Source organism: Mobula birostris, chromosome 11, assembly GCF_030028105.1.
Source record: "Mobula birostris isolate sMobBir1 chromosome 11, sMobBir1.hap1, whole genome shotgun sequence".
Classification (NCBI taxonomy): Eukaryota; Metazoa; Chordata; class Chondrichthyes; order Myliobatiformes; family Myliobatidae; genus Mobula; species Mobula birostris.
The window spans coordinates 110944725-110958634 of NC_092380.1; the positions used below are offsets into that span (position 1 = coordinate 110944725).

Genomic DNA, 13910 nt, shown 5'->3' on the forward strand with positions numbered 1-13910 from the left:
CCCTCTGGTTCAAGGCCTGATGGTTGATAGATAGTAACTGTCCCTGAACTAAGTGATGTGAGTCCTGAGGCTCCTGTACCTCCATCTTAGTGGCAGCCATGAGAAGAGAGCATGGCCTGGATGGTGGGATGCTGCTTTCCTGCAATAGCATTCTATGTAGATGTGCTCAGTGGTGGGGAAGTGTCTACTACAGGTGGGACACTAATAATCCAATGACTCCTCTTTCCTCCACATGCAGAATTTGCAACACACTGGTCTGCCATTATTGGGGCATCTCATTCCAAGTCCTACATGCTGTGGGAGTACGGGGGATTCGCCAGTGACGGGGTAAGGCAGGTCGCCGAGTGGGGCTCCCCTGTGAAGATGGAAGAAGAAATTCGACAGAAGGTAAGTTAGCCCCAGGGCTCATGGCACGTTTGAAACCAGAAAAGCCTAATCCATGCGTACAGCCAAAACCAGTCAATCAGTTGTATTGAGGTGACAATGCAGTTACTCAATGTTTACGTGAAATGTCTGCACAAAATGTAATGAAGGTGTGGGTATCATGTTCTCAATGTCGATTACATGTAACGAGAGTGAGCGGAGATATATCCTCAAACACTTTTACTGAATTGTACGTATCTCTCCCATCCTAACTACTCTGCATTGGCCTCCTGTATCCTTTAGAATTGATGTTAAAATTTTCTTACCTGCTTTTAAAGCTCTTAATGGTTTGGGACTGAAGTACATCACAAAATCGTTTTCATTTTGTAATCTTGCTTGAGCTCTCAGGTTTTTTCCCCTCTGGTCTATTAAATTTAAACCATTTCCCTCAAAAGATAATTGGCAGGTTGGCTTTCCTGAACTATGCTCCAAAGCTGTGGAATTCAATACCTAAAACTAAAAGGCATGCAGACTCAGCTGACAATTTTAAACTCCAGCTCAAAACCCATTTATTTAATCTTGCTTTTAACTAACATCTTTTTTAATTTTCATTTTTAATTCAATTTTTATTTTTTATTTTATTTTCATGTTTGCACCTTATCCCATTGTAAAACACTTTGAACTATACTGTCTGTATGAAAAGTGGTCTATAAATAGGTGGCTATTATTATTTTTATTTTTTCTCAGCTCAAGCTGGTAAAACCTGAGGTATGGGCATAGCCAAGCACACTCATTTCTCAATTGCTGGGAATTTTTGAACAATTCTAGTGGTGTTTAGTATTATGACCTTCTGGAGATTTACATTAATATTGCTGTGCTGTGTAGAGCTAGTTATTTAATGCTATTGTGTCGTGACTTTGGGATGACACCAGTTGTAGATATTACTTTCTAGACAATGTGTACCCTGTTCATGTTCCCATCGTCCTCTTTTAATTCAGCATATTTCTGGTGCTTTTCACTTACTGATTTCTGTATGTTATGTGTGTTTGGAATGGTTATATCTATTCAATAAATTGCTCTTGCTTGTTTTTCCTGTAATATTATATCCAGATGGTTATTATGGATTGCCCTACCTGTAATAACGTTGCCACTTAATTTGTGGGATCTTGACTCTAAAACTGTAGCAGGCTTGTACTTATAGTAAGGTATCGTGTCTTTTATGAGTTTATACTTATAAGCAAGATTTTGGTGAATGATGTTTGCCATTTGTTTGTGCTTGTGTAGGTAATCAGATTGAGTTAAACTACTGCAGGATCCTATAAAGTGTTTCTGGTTTCTCCTGGCATTTTCTGTATTTATCATCCTGAATTTGTCGATCATTTGTCATGTATTTTTGTGTTAACCACTGGTGCTGTATTACCACAAGGAGCCCCTCTGTTTCTGGGAAGAGGTCTCCAACTCTGAGCCAGGCTTTTGATGGTCCCTTGTTGACATCGAGTCTGCTCAGATCATGGAGATGTCTTCCATGGAGGCTCATACTCTTCCATTGATTAACTTTTCTCGTGATAATTTCTTCATTTTTCAGGGTTGTGCTTTCATTTAAGTTTAGTGGTGTGTACTACTTATCAGAATTACATATGCTTGCATGGAGTGCTGAATCCTGTTTCGTTGATGAAAATATATCCTTAGAAGTTTTAGCTGCCTGTGGTATAAATTTTTCTGCCTGATCTTCCTTTTCCTCCTTCTGTCCCAGATAATGTTAATCTAAGCGTGTTCAAGTATACATAGTGTTTTTAAAATTTGTCATTTCAGTTCATTTTTTTTTTGTAAATTTTCCAGATCAGTTTCAGACCAATATATTATGCCAAAAGAAATAATTTACATGGGTACAGTGAAAGCATTTTTTACCTTTGTTATATTTTTATTATTGTGTCCTGTTTGGCAGATTTTCTTAAACCTTGAAGTAAATTCTGTCAAAAGGTTTCCCTTTATTGCACCATGATTTTCTTTGTTTGTTGATATCCCAGGTACATATATGTTTCATATTCATTCATCGGTTGTATTGTATCTGTTGTGTCTGTGCACAACTACATATCGATTAAATAAAAGCACGCACGTGGGAGATGGCTTTAACTGGTGTTTTCACATTGCTGCAAGAGCAAGAGAGAGAAGATTGTGCATGCCTAGACAACAGCACATGCATAGTCAACAGATCAATATGTAGTGCTAAGGGAGAGGTGGTCATTGCTCTAAAAGAAATAGATCCATACATTACACTTCCTCCCCCTTTAGATTAATGCACCATAAAACTGTATATGTACAAAACATTCAATTTCCCTTTCAGAAACCCATATTCCAAATAAACATGCTTTCACAGTAACAGTCCATAACTAACTAAAGGTTCTAAAGGTTCAATCTTTTGGATGGCACTCTGTTTCTTTCAGGATAGCGCCTCTGCACCTGTGGAGTGGCGTTAGGTTAGCTTATCAATGATAACATTCTCGTCGTGCTTCTGTACCTGTGGAGCAGCATCAGTTTTGGTAGGTATCTTGTCTAAGGCAGTGTTCTCAGTTTCTGGTGTCACGGTGCTGTCAATCACATCATCACTGAGAGGTAAGTCTGGTGGCTGTAATGCGTTCATCTTGTTGGATGCAGTCAACTCAGGTGTGTTCTTCAGTTGAGCATCCAGTACCTGGTCCACATGATGTCTCCATGTCTGATCTCTAACATCCCAGTGTACACATCGATGGTCCAGTTCTTGTAGCTCCACTTGTCTTGTCGATAATCATCTGCTACGACTTCCTGTCCAGTCTCGAAGCACCTTTCTATTTCACTTGGCAGCCAGCTGACCTGTTTATTCTGCAATTCCCTCCACAGATCTGGTTTCAGGAGGTCTATGCAAGATCCTGCTCATGGGCAGCATTGCAGGTGTTTGACTTGTCGTCGCATGAACAGAGTTCCGATACACCACCTGTGCTGTAGAGAATATCCTCCTTGTCCATCACTTTGATGGACTTCTTGAAGTTTTGAATAAACCTTTCCTGTAACCTATTCATTGCTGAGTGGTGAGGAGCTGACTTGAAATGTCCAATGCCATTTTTCTCTATGAACAGTTGGAATTCTTCTGACATCTATTGTGATCCATTGTCATTCACAATTTGTTCTGGTAAGCTATTTCTGTTGAAGGTAGTCCTCAGAGCAGAGACAGTCTTTGCTGAGGTGGTTGACTTCATTGGTATAACCTCCGTCCACTTTGAATGAGCACCCATAACAATGAGAAACGTGGAGTCCAGGAATGGCCCAGCAAAGTCAATATGTACTCTTTGCCGTGGTGAATAAATCACCTTCACTTTCTGTTTGCCTTTGGGGACACCTTTCACCTGTGTAAGTCTTCAGCATCACTGAAGTCTTCTCTACTGGTACCTTAGAAAACAGTCTGTTGCAGTCAGCCTCTGGAATTATGGACAAAGCTGACCCTATATCCAGCTCCATTTTCAGGTTTACACCAGACACATCTTTTGTCATCCAGATGATTTTGTGATCTGCTTCAATTATATTATGCATTCCTAGGCATAACAGTTCAACTTTGTCAGACTCTATGTTGCTTGATTCTATTTTACATTCAGTAACTTAATGTATTTACTTAGTTTTGTGTTTGAGGCTTTTTCTTGGTTGTGCTTTTTGTCTGCCTTGCACACTCTCTATGTGTCCTTGTTTGTGACACTTGCTGCAGATTTTTTCTTTGAAGCAACAGTCATTTGCATCGTGGAAGGATTTGTCACATCGATATCATTTTCAACTTTTTGCACCGTTCAGGGATATTTTGTGCATTTTGTATTCTAATCTCCTTCGCTGCCGTACTGCTGCATCCTTTTCTGCAGTCTCTAACAATATTGCAATGGCCAATGCCCGTTCTAAGGTTAGGTCTCTTCAGCAAGTAGCCTCATTTGAGTGCTTTGACTATGCATGCCATATATAAGTCTGTTCCTTAATGCATCAGAAAAGTCCTCTAAAGTCTCAGTACTGGGAAAGTTTGCGCACTTCTGCAATGTATTCAGAAATGCTTTCATCGTTTGGCTGGTTCCTTTTGTAAAATCTACATTTCTCAGCCATTGCCGGTGGTTTAGGGCTCAAGTCATTTTGTAAAATTGTAACATTTTTATCGAATGTCTTGCTTACTGGCTTTTCAGGGGTTACTGCGTAAGAGACGGTACATTCTTGCACCAATTAAACTAAGAAGTGTAGAGGCTTTTTTTTTGTTCCTGCATGTTACTCGCATTACAATTCCCTCTTGATATACAACTCCCAGCCTTCATTTGCGCTGTCAAATTTGTCAACTTTCCTGACTGAAGCCAACACCACGTGATTTTCACTTTAAATTCAGCGCGTCTTTCACTGTTACCATGCACTGTACTCCTGCCTTTGTTAGCATTTGTGCTGTTTTATCCCATAACTGTTGCTGCAGTTCATGATACTCTCTGACATTCAGATCCGTACTCATTGCCAATTTATTGTGTCTGTGCATAACTACATATACAGTATTAATAAAAAGCATGAACGCGGGAGATGGTTTTAGCTGGTGTATTCACATTGCAGAGAGAGAACAATGCGCATTCATAGACAACAGTGTAGGCGCAGACAACAGATCAATATGTAGTGCTAAAGAAATAGATCCATACATTACAATATCCTGCTGCTCTGTTTTATATTCTGTTAGCTCTATTGCATCTTTCCTTATGTTTAATGTTCTGCACATAGCTAATCCAAAGTTCATGTTCTATCTTTCAAGAACAGCTCTACTCTTTGAATTAATTGCTTCAACTTTACTGATGAAGGAGCACATAATTTCAAATCATCCATGTATAGGTGTGTCAAGGTATAATTCAATTCTGATTTAATACCCTATTTTCATCTGAGTCAGTAAATTAGAGAGCAGGTTTAAAGCTAGACAAAGCCGTAGTGGGCTTAGAGAGTTGCTCTGGAAAATGCCTTGGTTTATTTTAATAATGATAGTTCTTCTTTTTTGATTCTTAATAGATCGGGTGATTGCAGTATGCCAATGCTTCATCAGATGTTGCAGGAATTTCACAAGTATTGGGTATATTTTATATATATTAAGAATTTCTTTTAACCATGATTGTGGGGCAGAATCAAATGCTTTTTGGTCGTCAATATAACACCACGAAAGATCTCTGCTTTTCTGCTGGGCTTGATTTAGAATTACGTAATCGCCTATTCTTTACGTTGTTTCATACCCTTACAGTATCCTTTCTGCTCTTCTGTAATTATAGTGTAGATACACTTGCAGATGAGAGCCCAGGGTATTAAAGGAAAAATACTAGCCTGGATAGAGCATTGGCTGATTGGCAGGAGGCAGAGTGGGAACAAAGAGATCCTTTTCTGGTTGGTTGTTGGTGACTAGTGGTGTTCCACAGGGGTCTGTGTTAGGATTGATTCATTTTATGTTGCATGTCAACAATTTGGATGATGAAGCTGATGGCTTTGTGGCCAAGTTTGCAGACGATATGAAGGTAGGTGGAGGGGTATGTAGTGTAGAGGAAGCAGAGAGGCTACAGAAGGACTTAGACAAATTCGGAGAATGGGCAGTTTGCAGATGGAATACAGTATCAGGAAATGTATGGCCGTGCACTTTGGTAGGAGGAATAAAAGCTTGACAATTTTTTAAATGGGGAGAAAATTGAAAAATCTGTGGTGCAAAGGGACCTGGGGGTCCTCGCGCAGGATTCCCTAAAGGTTAACTTGCAGGTTGAGTTGAGGAAGGCAAATGCAATGTCAGCATTCATTTCAAGAGGACAAGAATAATAACAAGGATATAATGCTGAGGCTTTATAAGGCACTGGTGAAGCCTCACTGAGTAGTGTGAACAGTTTTGAGCTCCTTATTTAAGAAATGATGTGCTGACATTGGAGAGGGTTTAGAGAAAGTTCACAAGAATGATTGTGAGAATGAGGGGCTTCCTGGAATTCAGAAGAATGGGGGGGGGGACGGAATCTTATTGAAACCTATTGAATGTTGAAAGGCCTTGTCAGAGTAGGCGGGATGAGGAAGTTTTCTTTGTTGGGGGAGTCTAGGAACAGAGGGCACAGCCTCAAAATAGAGGGATGTTCATTTAGAATAGAGATGAGGAGGAATTTCTTTAGCCAAGGTATGATAAATCTGTGGAATTCATTGCCACAGGAGACCCTGGAGGCCAAGTCACTGGTTGCATTTAAAGAGGAGGTTGATAGTTTCTTGATTCGTCAGGGCATGAGAGGTTATGGGGCAAAGTCAGGAGAATGGGGTTGAGAGGGATAATAAATCAGCCATGATGGAATGTCAGAGCAGACCTGATGGACCGAGGGCCTAATTCTCCTCCTATGTCTTAAAGCTCATATTGTCTTCTAGTTGCACATCTGACTGCAAAGATGGAACTTCACTTTGCATGGAGATCATGCCTCTGTCAGCCATCCCTCACTGTTCGTCACTGGTGGGAAGGCTGGGTGATAGTGGGCATATGATAATTCAATTCCACTTATGTCTGGTAAGTTCAGTAATCCTCGCTGTCTTCAACATCTTAATGAGGTATGAGCACAGATCGTTAATGAACTGACTACAATTAGAAAACACAGTTAGGGAGGTTGCATTTTCTTGCATTGTTGTTCAATCCCTTTGTTCTAGCATCACTGAGCAATATAGGATCAATAAAGGCCCTTTGATGCAACAGGTCCAGGCCAAACACAGTGCCCACCCAGTTAGTCCCAATTATCCGCATTTGGCCCTTATCACTCCAAGCCTCACCTTTCCATGTACCTGTGCAAATGTTTCTTAAATGATACTGTTTTAACTATCTCAACCACTTCCTCTGGCAGCACATTGCATATACACACCACCCCTTCTCCTAAACTTCCTTTTAGATCATTCCCGTCTCACCACAAACCTATGTCTTCTAGTTTTGGCCTTTCCTACCCTGGGGAAAAGACTAACTGTTGCCCTTATCTCTGCTGCTCATAATTTTAAACATTTCTATAGGGTTGCTCCTCATTCTCCTATGTTCCAAGGAATAACGATCTCGCTTGGCCACCCTCTCCCTCTAACTCAGGACATCTAGTCCTGACAGCATTCTTAGCAATCTTTTATGCACTCTTTCTATTCTAACCACATCTTTCCTATAACTGGGTGACCAGAACTGCACCCTCACCAATGACATGTATAACTGCAACATAATGTCCCAGCTCCTGTACTTTGTGCCCTAACTCATGAGGACTAGCAGGTTAAATGCCCCTTTCCCCCACCCTGTCTACCTATGACATTGCTTTCAACCACCTACACTTGTACACCTAGGTCCCTCTCTTCCATTACTTGGGTGTCACAGTAGCATAGTGGTTAACGTGGCGCTATTACAGCCCCGGCGTCCCGAGTTTAACTCCCGCTGCTCTCTGTAAAGAGTTTGCACATTATCCTCCTGACCACGTAGGTTTCCTCCAGGTGCTCCAGTTTCCTCCCATATTCCAAAGATATATGGGTTAGTAGATTAATTGGTTTCTGGGAGTAATTGCGCAGCATGATCTCATTTGGCCGGAAGGGAATGCTACCGTGGGTTATCTCTAAAAGAATTAAAAAAGTAAATTCACTGGTGGAGGTAAATTCAAACCAGATTAGTATAAATCCTAATCTGGTTTGAATTTCCAATATGCTTTACCTCTCACTTTCCTGTATTGAAATCCATTTGTCACTCCTCAGACCACTTTCCTAACTGATAAAGTTGCCCCTGTCATCTGTAGTAAATTTCTTCACTATCAATAGCACCTCCTAATTTTGTTTCTCTTACCATCGGGAACATCTTCAAAAGGTGATGCCTCAAAAAAGTGGCATCTGTCATTAAGGACCCCCATCACCCAGAACTTGCCCTCTTCTCATTGCTACCATCAGGGAGGGTGTAAAGGAGCCTGAAAAACATTCAATGTTTTTAAAACAGCTTCTTCCCCTTCACTATCAGATTTCTGAATGGACAATGAACCCATAAACACTACCTCACCATTTTATTCTTTTTTTTGCACAATTTAGTTAATCTGTTATATACTGTATTTCCTATTATAATTTGTAGTATATTTTATGCATTGCACTGTACTGCTGCTGCAAAACAATAAATTTCATGACATTTGTAAGTAATATTAAGACCATAAGACCACACAATATAGGAGCAGAATTAGGCCATTTGGCCCATCGAGTCTGCTCCACCACTTCATCACGTTTGATCCATTTCCCTCTCAGTCCCAATCTCCTGCCTTATCCCTATATCCCCTCATGACCTGACTAATCAAGAACTTAACAACCTCTCCCTTAAACATGCCCAATAACTTGCCCTCCGCAGCTGCCTGTAGCTATAAATTTCACGGATTCACCACTCTCTGGCTAAAGAAATTCCTCCTCTTCTTTGTTCTACATGGATATCCTTCTATTCTGATGCTGTATCCTCTGGTTTTAGACCTGATTCTGATTCTGATTTTGTCAGCCGTTGTCATGTCAACCAGCTGGGTTGTCAACCACTGATGAAGAAAAGCTGAGAAAACCAAAACTATTGCCATGTTTGCTTGACATGTTTGCACTACATTCCCATAACAGATTAACCTTGAGTTTGAGCAGTTGAAATTTTTATCAACATGGTAGACGTACGACAGATGAGGCAACGGCCACAAACAGCCAGCAGTAATCATTTGCGACGCCTGGAAGATCAGAACTTTCAGAATAATTTTTTTTCACTTACTGAACAAATACTTCTATGCAAACCTCATTACTGATGAACTGGGATAAAGGCAGGAATGTTGAAACCGTTGAGTGGGTCAGGCAGTGTCTGGGAGAGGCAAACAAAGTTAACGTTTCGAGCCAATGAACTTTCAAATCTAGGTGGATTTTCGATTTAAGTCAACAGCACTTTGTCTAAAGAAACGGAATGGTCTGACTGAGACTTACAGGCAGTTGGAGATGATTTACTCTATAACTGCTGAAAAGAATGAGGTAAATACTCGAAAGAGCCTATTTTGAAGAGGTCTGAGTGAGAATTGAGGGGAGTGAGTTGGAGGGATTAATTGGAAAGTTTTTTTTAACAAGCAGCAGTTTTTTTTAAGAAGCAGCAGTTAAATAAGGTGCAACACCCAGAGAATATAATACAAGTTTGCTAACTACGTGACTTATGCAGGTGTACCTCACATTGTGATGGAAAATTGTGCGCCACAGTAGTGTCGCGGTTAGTTCAAAGTAAATTTTATTGTCAGAGTACACATGATGGCTGGTTCTTCACTTGCGGAGATCAGGACATAGTATCTCCCTTGCTGTATGACTTTTCTTCCTGCTTGCACTGAGTAGGTTTATAGTGAGGATCGGTGTGCGTGGACTGACTCCCCTCATTAGGCCGGGGGGTGGGAGGTGGGGAGCATTCCACAATGACACAGTGAGCTGCAATGATTGCAACGACCTCAATGCTGTAGGTTTCCCTCTCCTAGACAGACTGGCTGGCAAGGCTAATGAGTCCCATCTCCCAGGTTTGGAATCGGAGTTGACCTCCCAGGCTGATGAGCCCAGCCTGCCTGCCCAGTTATACCGCTGGATACTCGGTCACGGCATGACATAGCAAACTCAGTAAGAACAAGAATGTCACATGAAGGCACTGCTGTGGGCACAGTAGTGCAGGTGAGGCCATAAGACCATAACACATAGGAGCAGAATTAGGCTATTCAGCCCATCGAGTCTGCTCCACCATTCTATCATGGCTGATCCCGGATCCCTTCTCGCCTGCCTTCTCGCCGTATCCTTTGGTTCCTGATCAATCAGGAAATGATCAACTTCTGCCTTAAATATACACACAGACTTGGCCTCCGCCTCAGTCTGTGGCAGAGCAGACCGCCACATAAGCTGTGGCCATAGGCCAGTGACCTCCTGCATGGCAAGCCGAACGATGGTCCTGCGGTGATCACCACATCTGAAAAGGAGAGGCTATGGAAGACGCTTCACCTTTCTGAAGTGAGCAGGATGTTCAGCCCAAGACTGACCCGTCCCCATCAGAGTACATATATGTCACCACATACACCCTGAGATTCCTGTCCTTGTGGGCATACTCAACAAATCTGTAGAATAGTAACTATGACAGGATCAATGAACGATCAAGCAGAGTGCAGAGGGCAACAAACTTTGCAAATGCAAATATGAATAAATAGCAATAAATAATGAGAACATGAAATAACAAGATTAAGAGTCCTTAAAGTGAGATCATTAGTTGTGGGAACATCTCAGTGGATGGACAAGTGAGTATAGTTATCCCCTTTTGTTCAAGCGCTTAATGGTTGAGAGGTAGTAACTGTTCTTGAACCTGGTGCTGCGAGTCCTGAGCCTCTTGTACCTTCGACCTAATGACAGAACTGAGAAAAGAGTATGGCCTGGAGGGTGACAGTTGCTGCTTTTCTACCACAGTGTTTCATGTAGATGTGCTCGGTGGTTGGGAAAGCTTTACCCACGATGTTACTGGGCTGAATCCATTACCTTTTGTAGGATTTTCCATTCAAGGGCACTGGTGTTTCCATACTAGTCATGATACAGCCTGTCAATACACTCTCCACTACACATCTATAGGAGTTTGTCAAAGTTTTCAATGTCATACCGCATCTCCGCAGACTCTTGGAGAAGTAGAGCTGCTGCCGGGCTTTCTTCGGAAATGCATTTACACGCAACACTATAACAGCTTGGAGAGTTGAAGTTTGTATGTCTTTCCCGTGAGCACATAGGTTTCCTTTGCATGCCTCGCTTTCCCTCCACAGTCCAGAGACATACCAGTTAGTAGATTAATTGGTCATTGTAAGTTGCCCTGTGATTAGGCTAGGGTTAAATCAGTGGGGTGGCTCATTGGGCTAGAAGGGCATGTTCCTCACTGTATCTCTAAATAAATAGATGATAGATAGATAGATAGATAGATATTCAGTCCTGATGAAGGATTACAGGTCGAAACGTCGATTATTTACTGTTTCCTATAGATCTTCTTGGCCTGCTGGGTTCCTTCAGCATTTTGTATGTGTTACTTAGATCCAGCATTTTCAGATTTTCTTTTGTTTGTAAATAATTACTCAGAGTGAGGCTGATATTGTCGTATGAATTTTATTCCCAGCAAAGTCCATTGTCAATGAAATAGCATGAAAAAGAGGGCCCCACGTGTTCACGTGTTAAAGTAATTAATTCCCCATAGGGGCAGCACTGTAGCGTAGTGGTTAGTGCAAGACCAGCAATCAGTGATTCCCACCGCTGTCTGTAACGAGTCTTTACGTTTTCCCCATTGCCACATGGATGCTCTGTTCCCTCCATAGTCCACAGGTGTACGGGTTAAAGTTAGTAAGTTGTGGGACTGCTACGTTGGCGCTGGAAGCGTGACGACATTTGCTAGCTGTTCCTCAGCACATCCTTCAACTGTGTTGGTCATTGACACAAACAATGCATCTCACACTATGTTTTGATATTCAATGTTTGTGTTACAAATAAAGCGAACCTTGGAATCACAATAAGTCTCTCAATGTCAAGTGCTGATGAAGAGTCTCAGCCGAAGTGTTGACTGTACTCTTTTCCATAGATGCTGCCTGGCCTGCGGAGTTCCTCCAGCATTTTCTGTGTGTTGCTCTCAATGTCCTGTCTTCTCAAACCCACCCAGAGAGATTCTAAGGCTAAAGGGTTCACCACTTGAGTGAAGTAACAATTAGCACTGACTGTTTCTTCATTTATTTCAAGATTGTTTCATGTACACCAGTGTAAAGGAGAACAAAATAATTGTTCCTCCAGATCTGATGCAGCACAAAAAAAATAACACAATAAGATAAAGACCACTATTATAAAAAACACACACAATAGATATAAATGTGTAAGGTAGCTTGGAACATAGACGGATTGTATGTTCATAAATTGATGCCAGGCACCTGAGTGTTTGTACATAAGGTGACTCTGACAGAATTTTGAGAGAACTAGAATACAAAAGTCAAGGATGTAAAAGGCTTTATAAGGCATTGGGCCTGACCACACTTGGAGTATCGTGAGCAGTTTTTGGCCCTTTATCTAAGAAAGAATGTGCTGGCATTGGAGGGAGCCCAAAGAAGGTTCACGAGAATGATCCCGGGAAGGAAAGGGTTAATGTTTGATGGCTCTGAGCCTGTACTTGTTGGAAATTAGAAGAATGGGTTGGAGGGGGGCAGGGATCTCATTGAAACCTAATGAATGTTGAAAGGTCTGCAGAGTAGATGTGAAGAGGATGTTTCTTATAGTAGGGGGAGTCTAGGACCAGAGGGCACAGCCTTTGGTGGGGCTAAAATTGTTATTATTGTTCAGCTGAATATCCTCCATGCTGGTGTCCTGGTGGTCTCTGCACTATTGGCAGAAGTGGGATTGATTCCACGCCTCAATATTATTCAAATATTACTCAAATATTAAATACACAACACAAACTTTTCTCAGTGCTTGTACCAATAATCTGTTTTAATATGTCTATGCAAAGTGGGTCCGAGTGGCAAGGCTGTAGTTACTATTCCACGGGAAGCCAAAGGTAGAAACAGAACCAGGCCCTTTGGCCCAACTCATCCATTCTGATCAATTTGCCAAACTGAGCTAGTCCCACTTCAAAGTCAAAGTAAATTTATTATCAAAGTACTTATATGTCACCATGAGATTCATTTTCTTGTGGGCATTTACAGTGAATACAAATAAAACAATAGTATCAATGAAAAAACACACACAATAAACAACCAACGTGCAAAAGATAGCAAGCTGTACAAATACAAGAAGAGAGAAAAAAAACGTAGACTATGGGTTGTAAGAAGAGTTCAGTGAGTTCCTCCAGCATTTGGAGTATTTCACAGTACTGCTTGTTTTAATGTGCATGTGGCAAGTAAAGCTAATATTTAAACACCTTTTCAATGTTCAAAGTCAATTTATTATCAAAGTACATACATCTTGCCACATACAACCCTGAGATTCATTTTCTTGCAGGCATACTTAATAACTCTATAGAAAAATAACCATAACAGAATCAATGAAAGACCAGACCAACTTGGGTGTTCAAGCACTGTGCAGAAGAGAAAAAAAACTGTGCAAATACAAAAAGCAAGAAATAGTAATAACAAATAAATAAGTAATAAATTTCAAAAACATGAGATGAGGAGACATTGAAAGTGAGTCCATTGGTTGTGGGAACAGTTCATTGATGGGGTAAGTGAAGTTGAGTGAAGTTAACTCCTCTGGTTCAAGAGCCTGATGATTGAGGGGTAATAACTGCCCTGTACTTGACAATATTTGGCCCCAATTCCTCCAAATCTTCCCTATCCATGTCTTTTAAATGTTGTAATTGTACTTGCCTTTACCACTTCCTCTGGAAGCTCATTCCATATACAAAATGTGTGTGTGTGTATATATATATATATTCTGCTCCTGTGTCTTATGATCTTATAATATCTACACCCCTCTGTGTGAAAAAAACTTCCCTCCCATCCCTTTAAAATTTTTCCCTTCTCATTTTGCACTAAAAT

The 13910-nt window shown here is 41.0% G+C and overlaps 1 protein-coding gene across 1 annotated transcript in view; it reads left to right on the forward strand.

Moving 5' to 3' along the window:
- The window catches only part of LOC140205308 (spondin-1-like), a 346180-nt gene that overhangs the window by 61639 nt on the left and 270631 nt on the right, over window positions 1-13910 (forward strand). The window contains exon 6 of the mRNA XM_072272839.1: window positions 239-387. Within this exon, the coding sequence (XP_072128940.1) occupies window positions 239-387 (149 nt within the window). The remainder of the gene's footprint in view (window positions 1-238; window positions 388-13910) is intronic.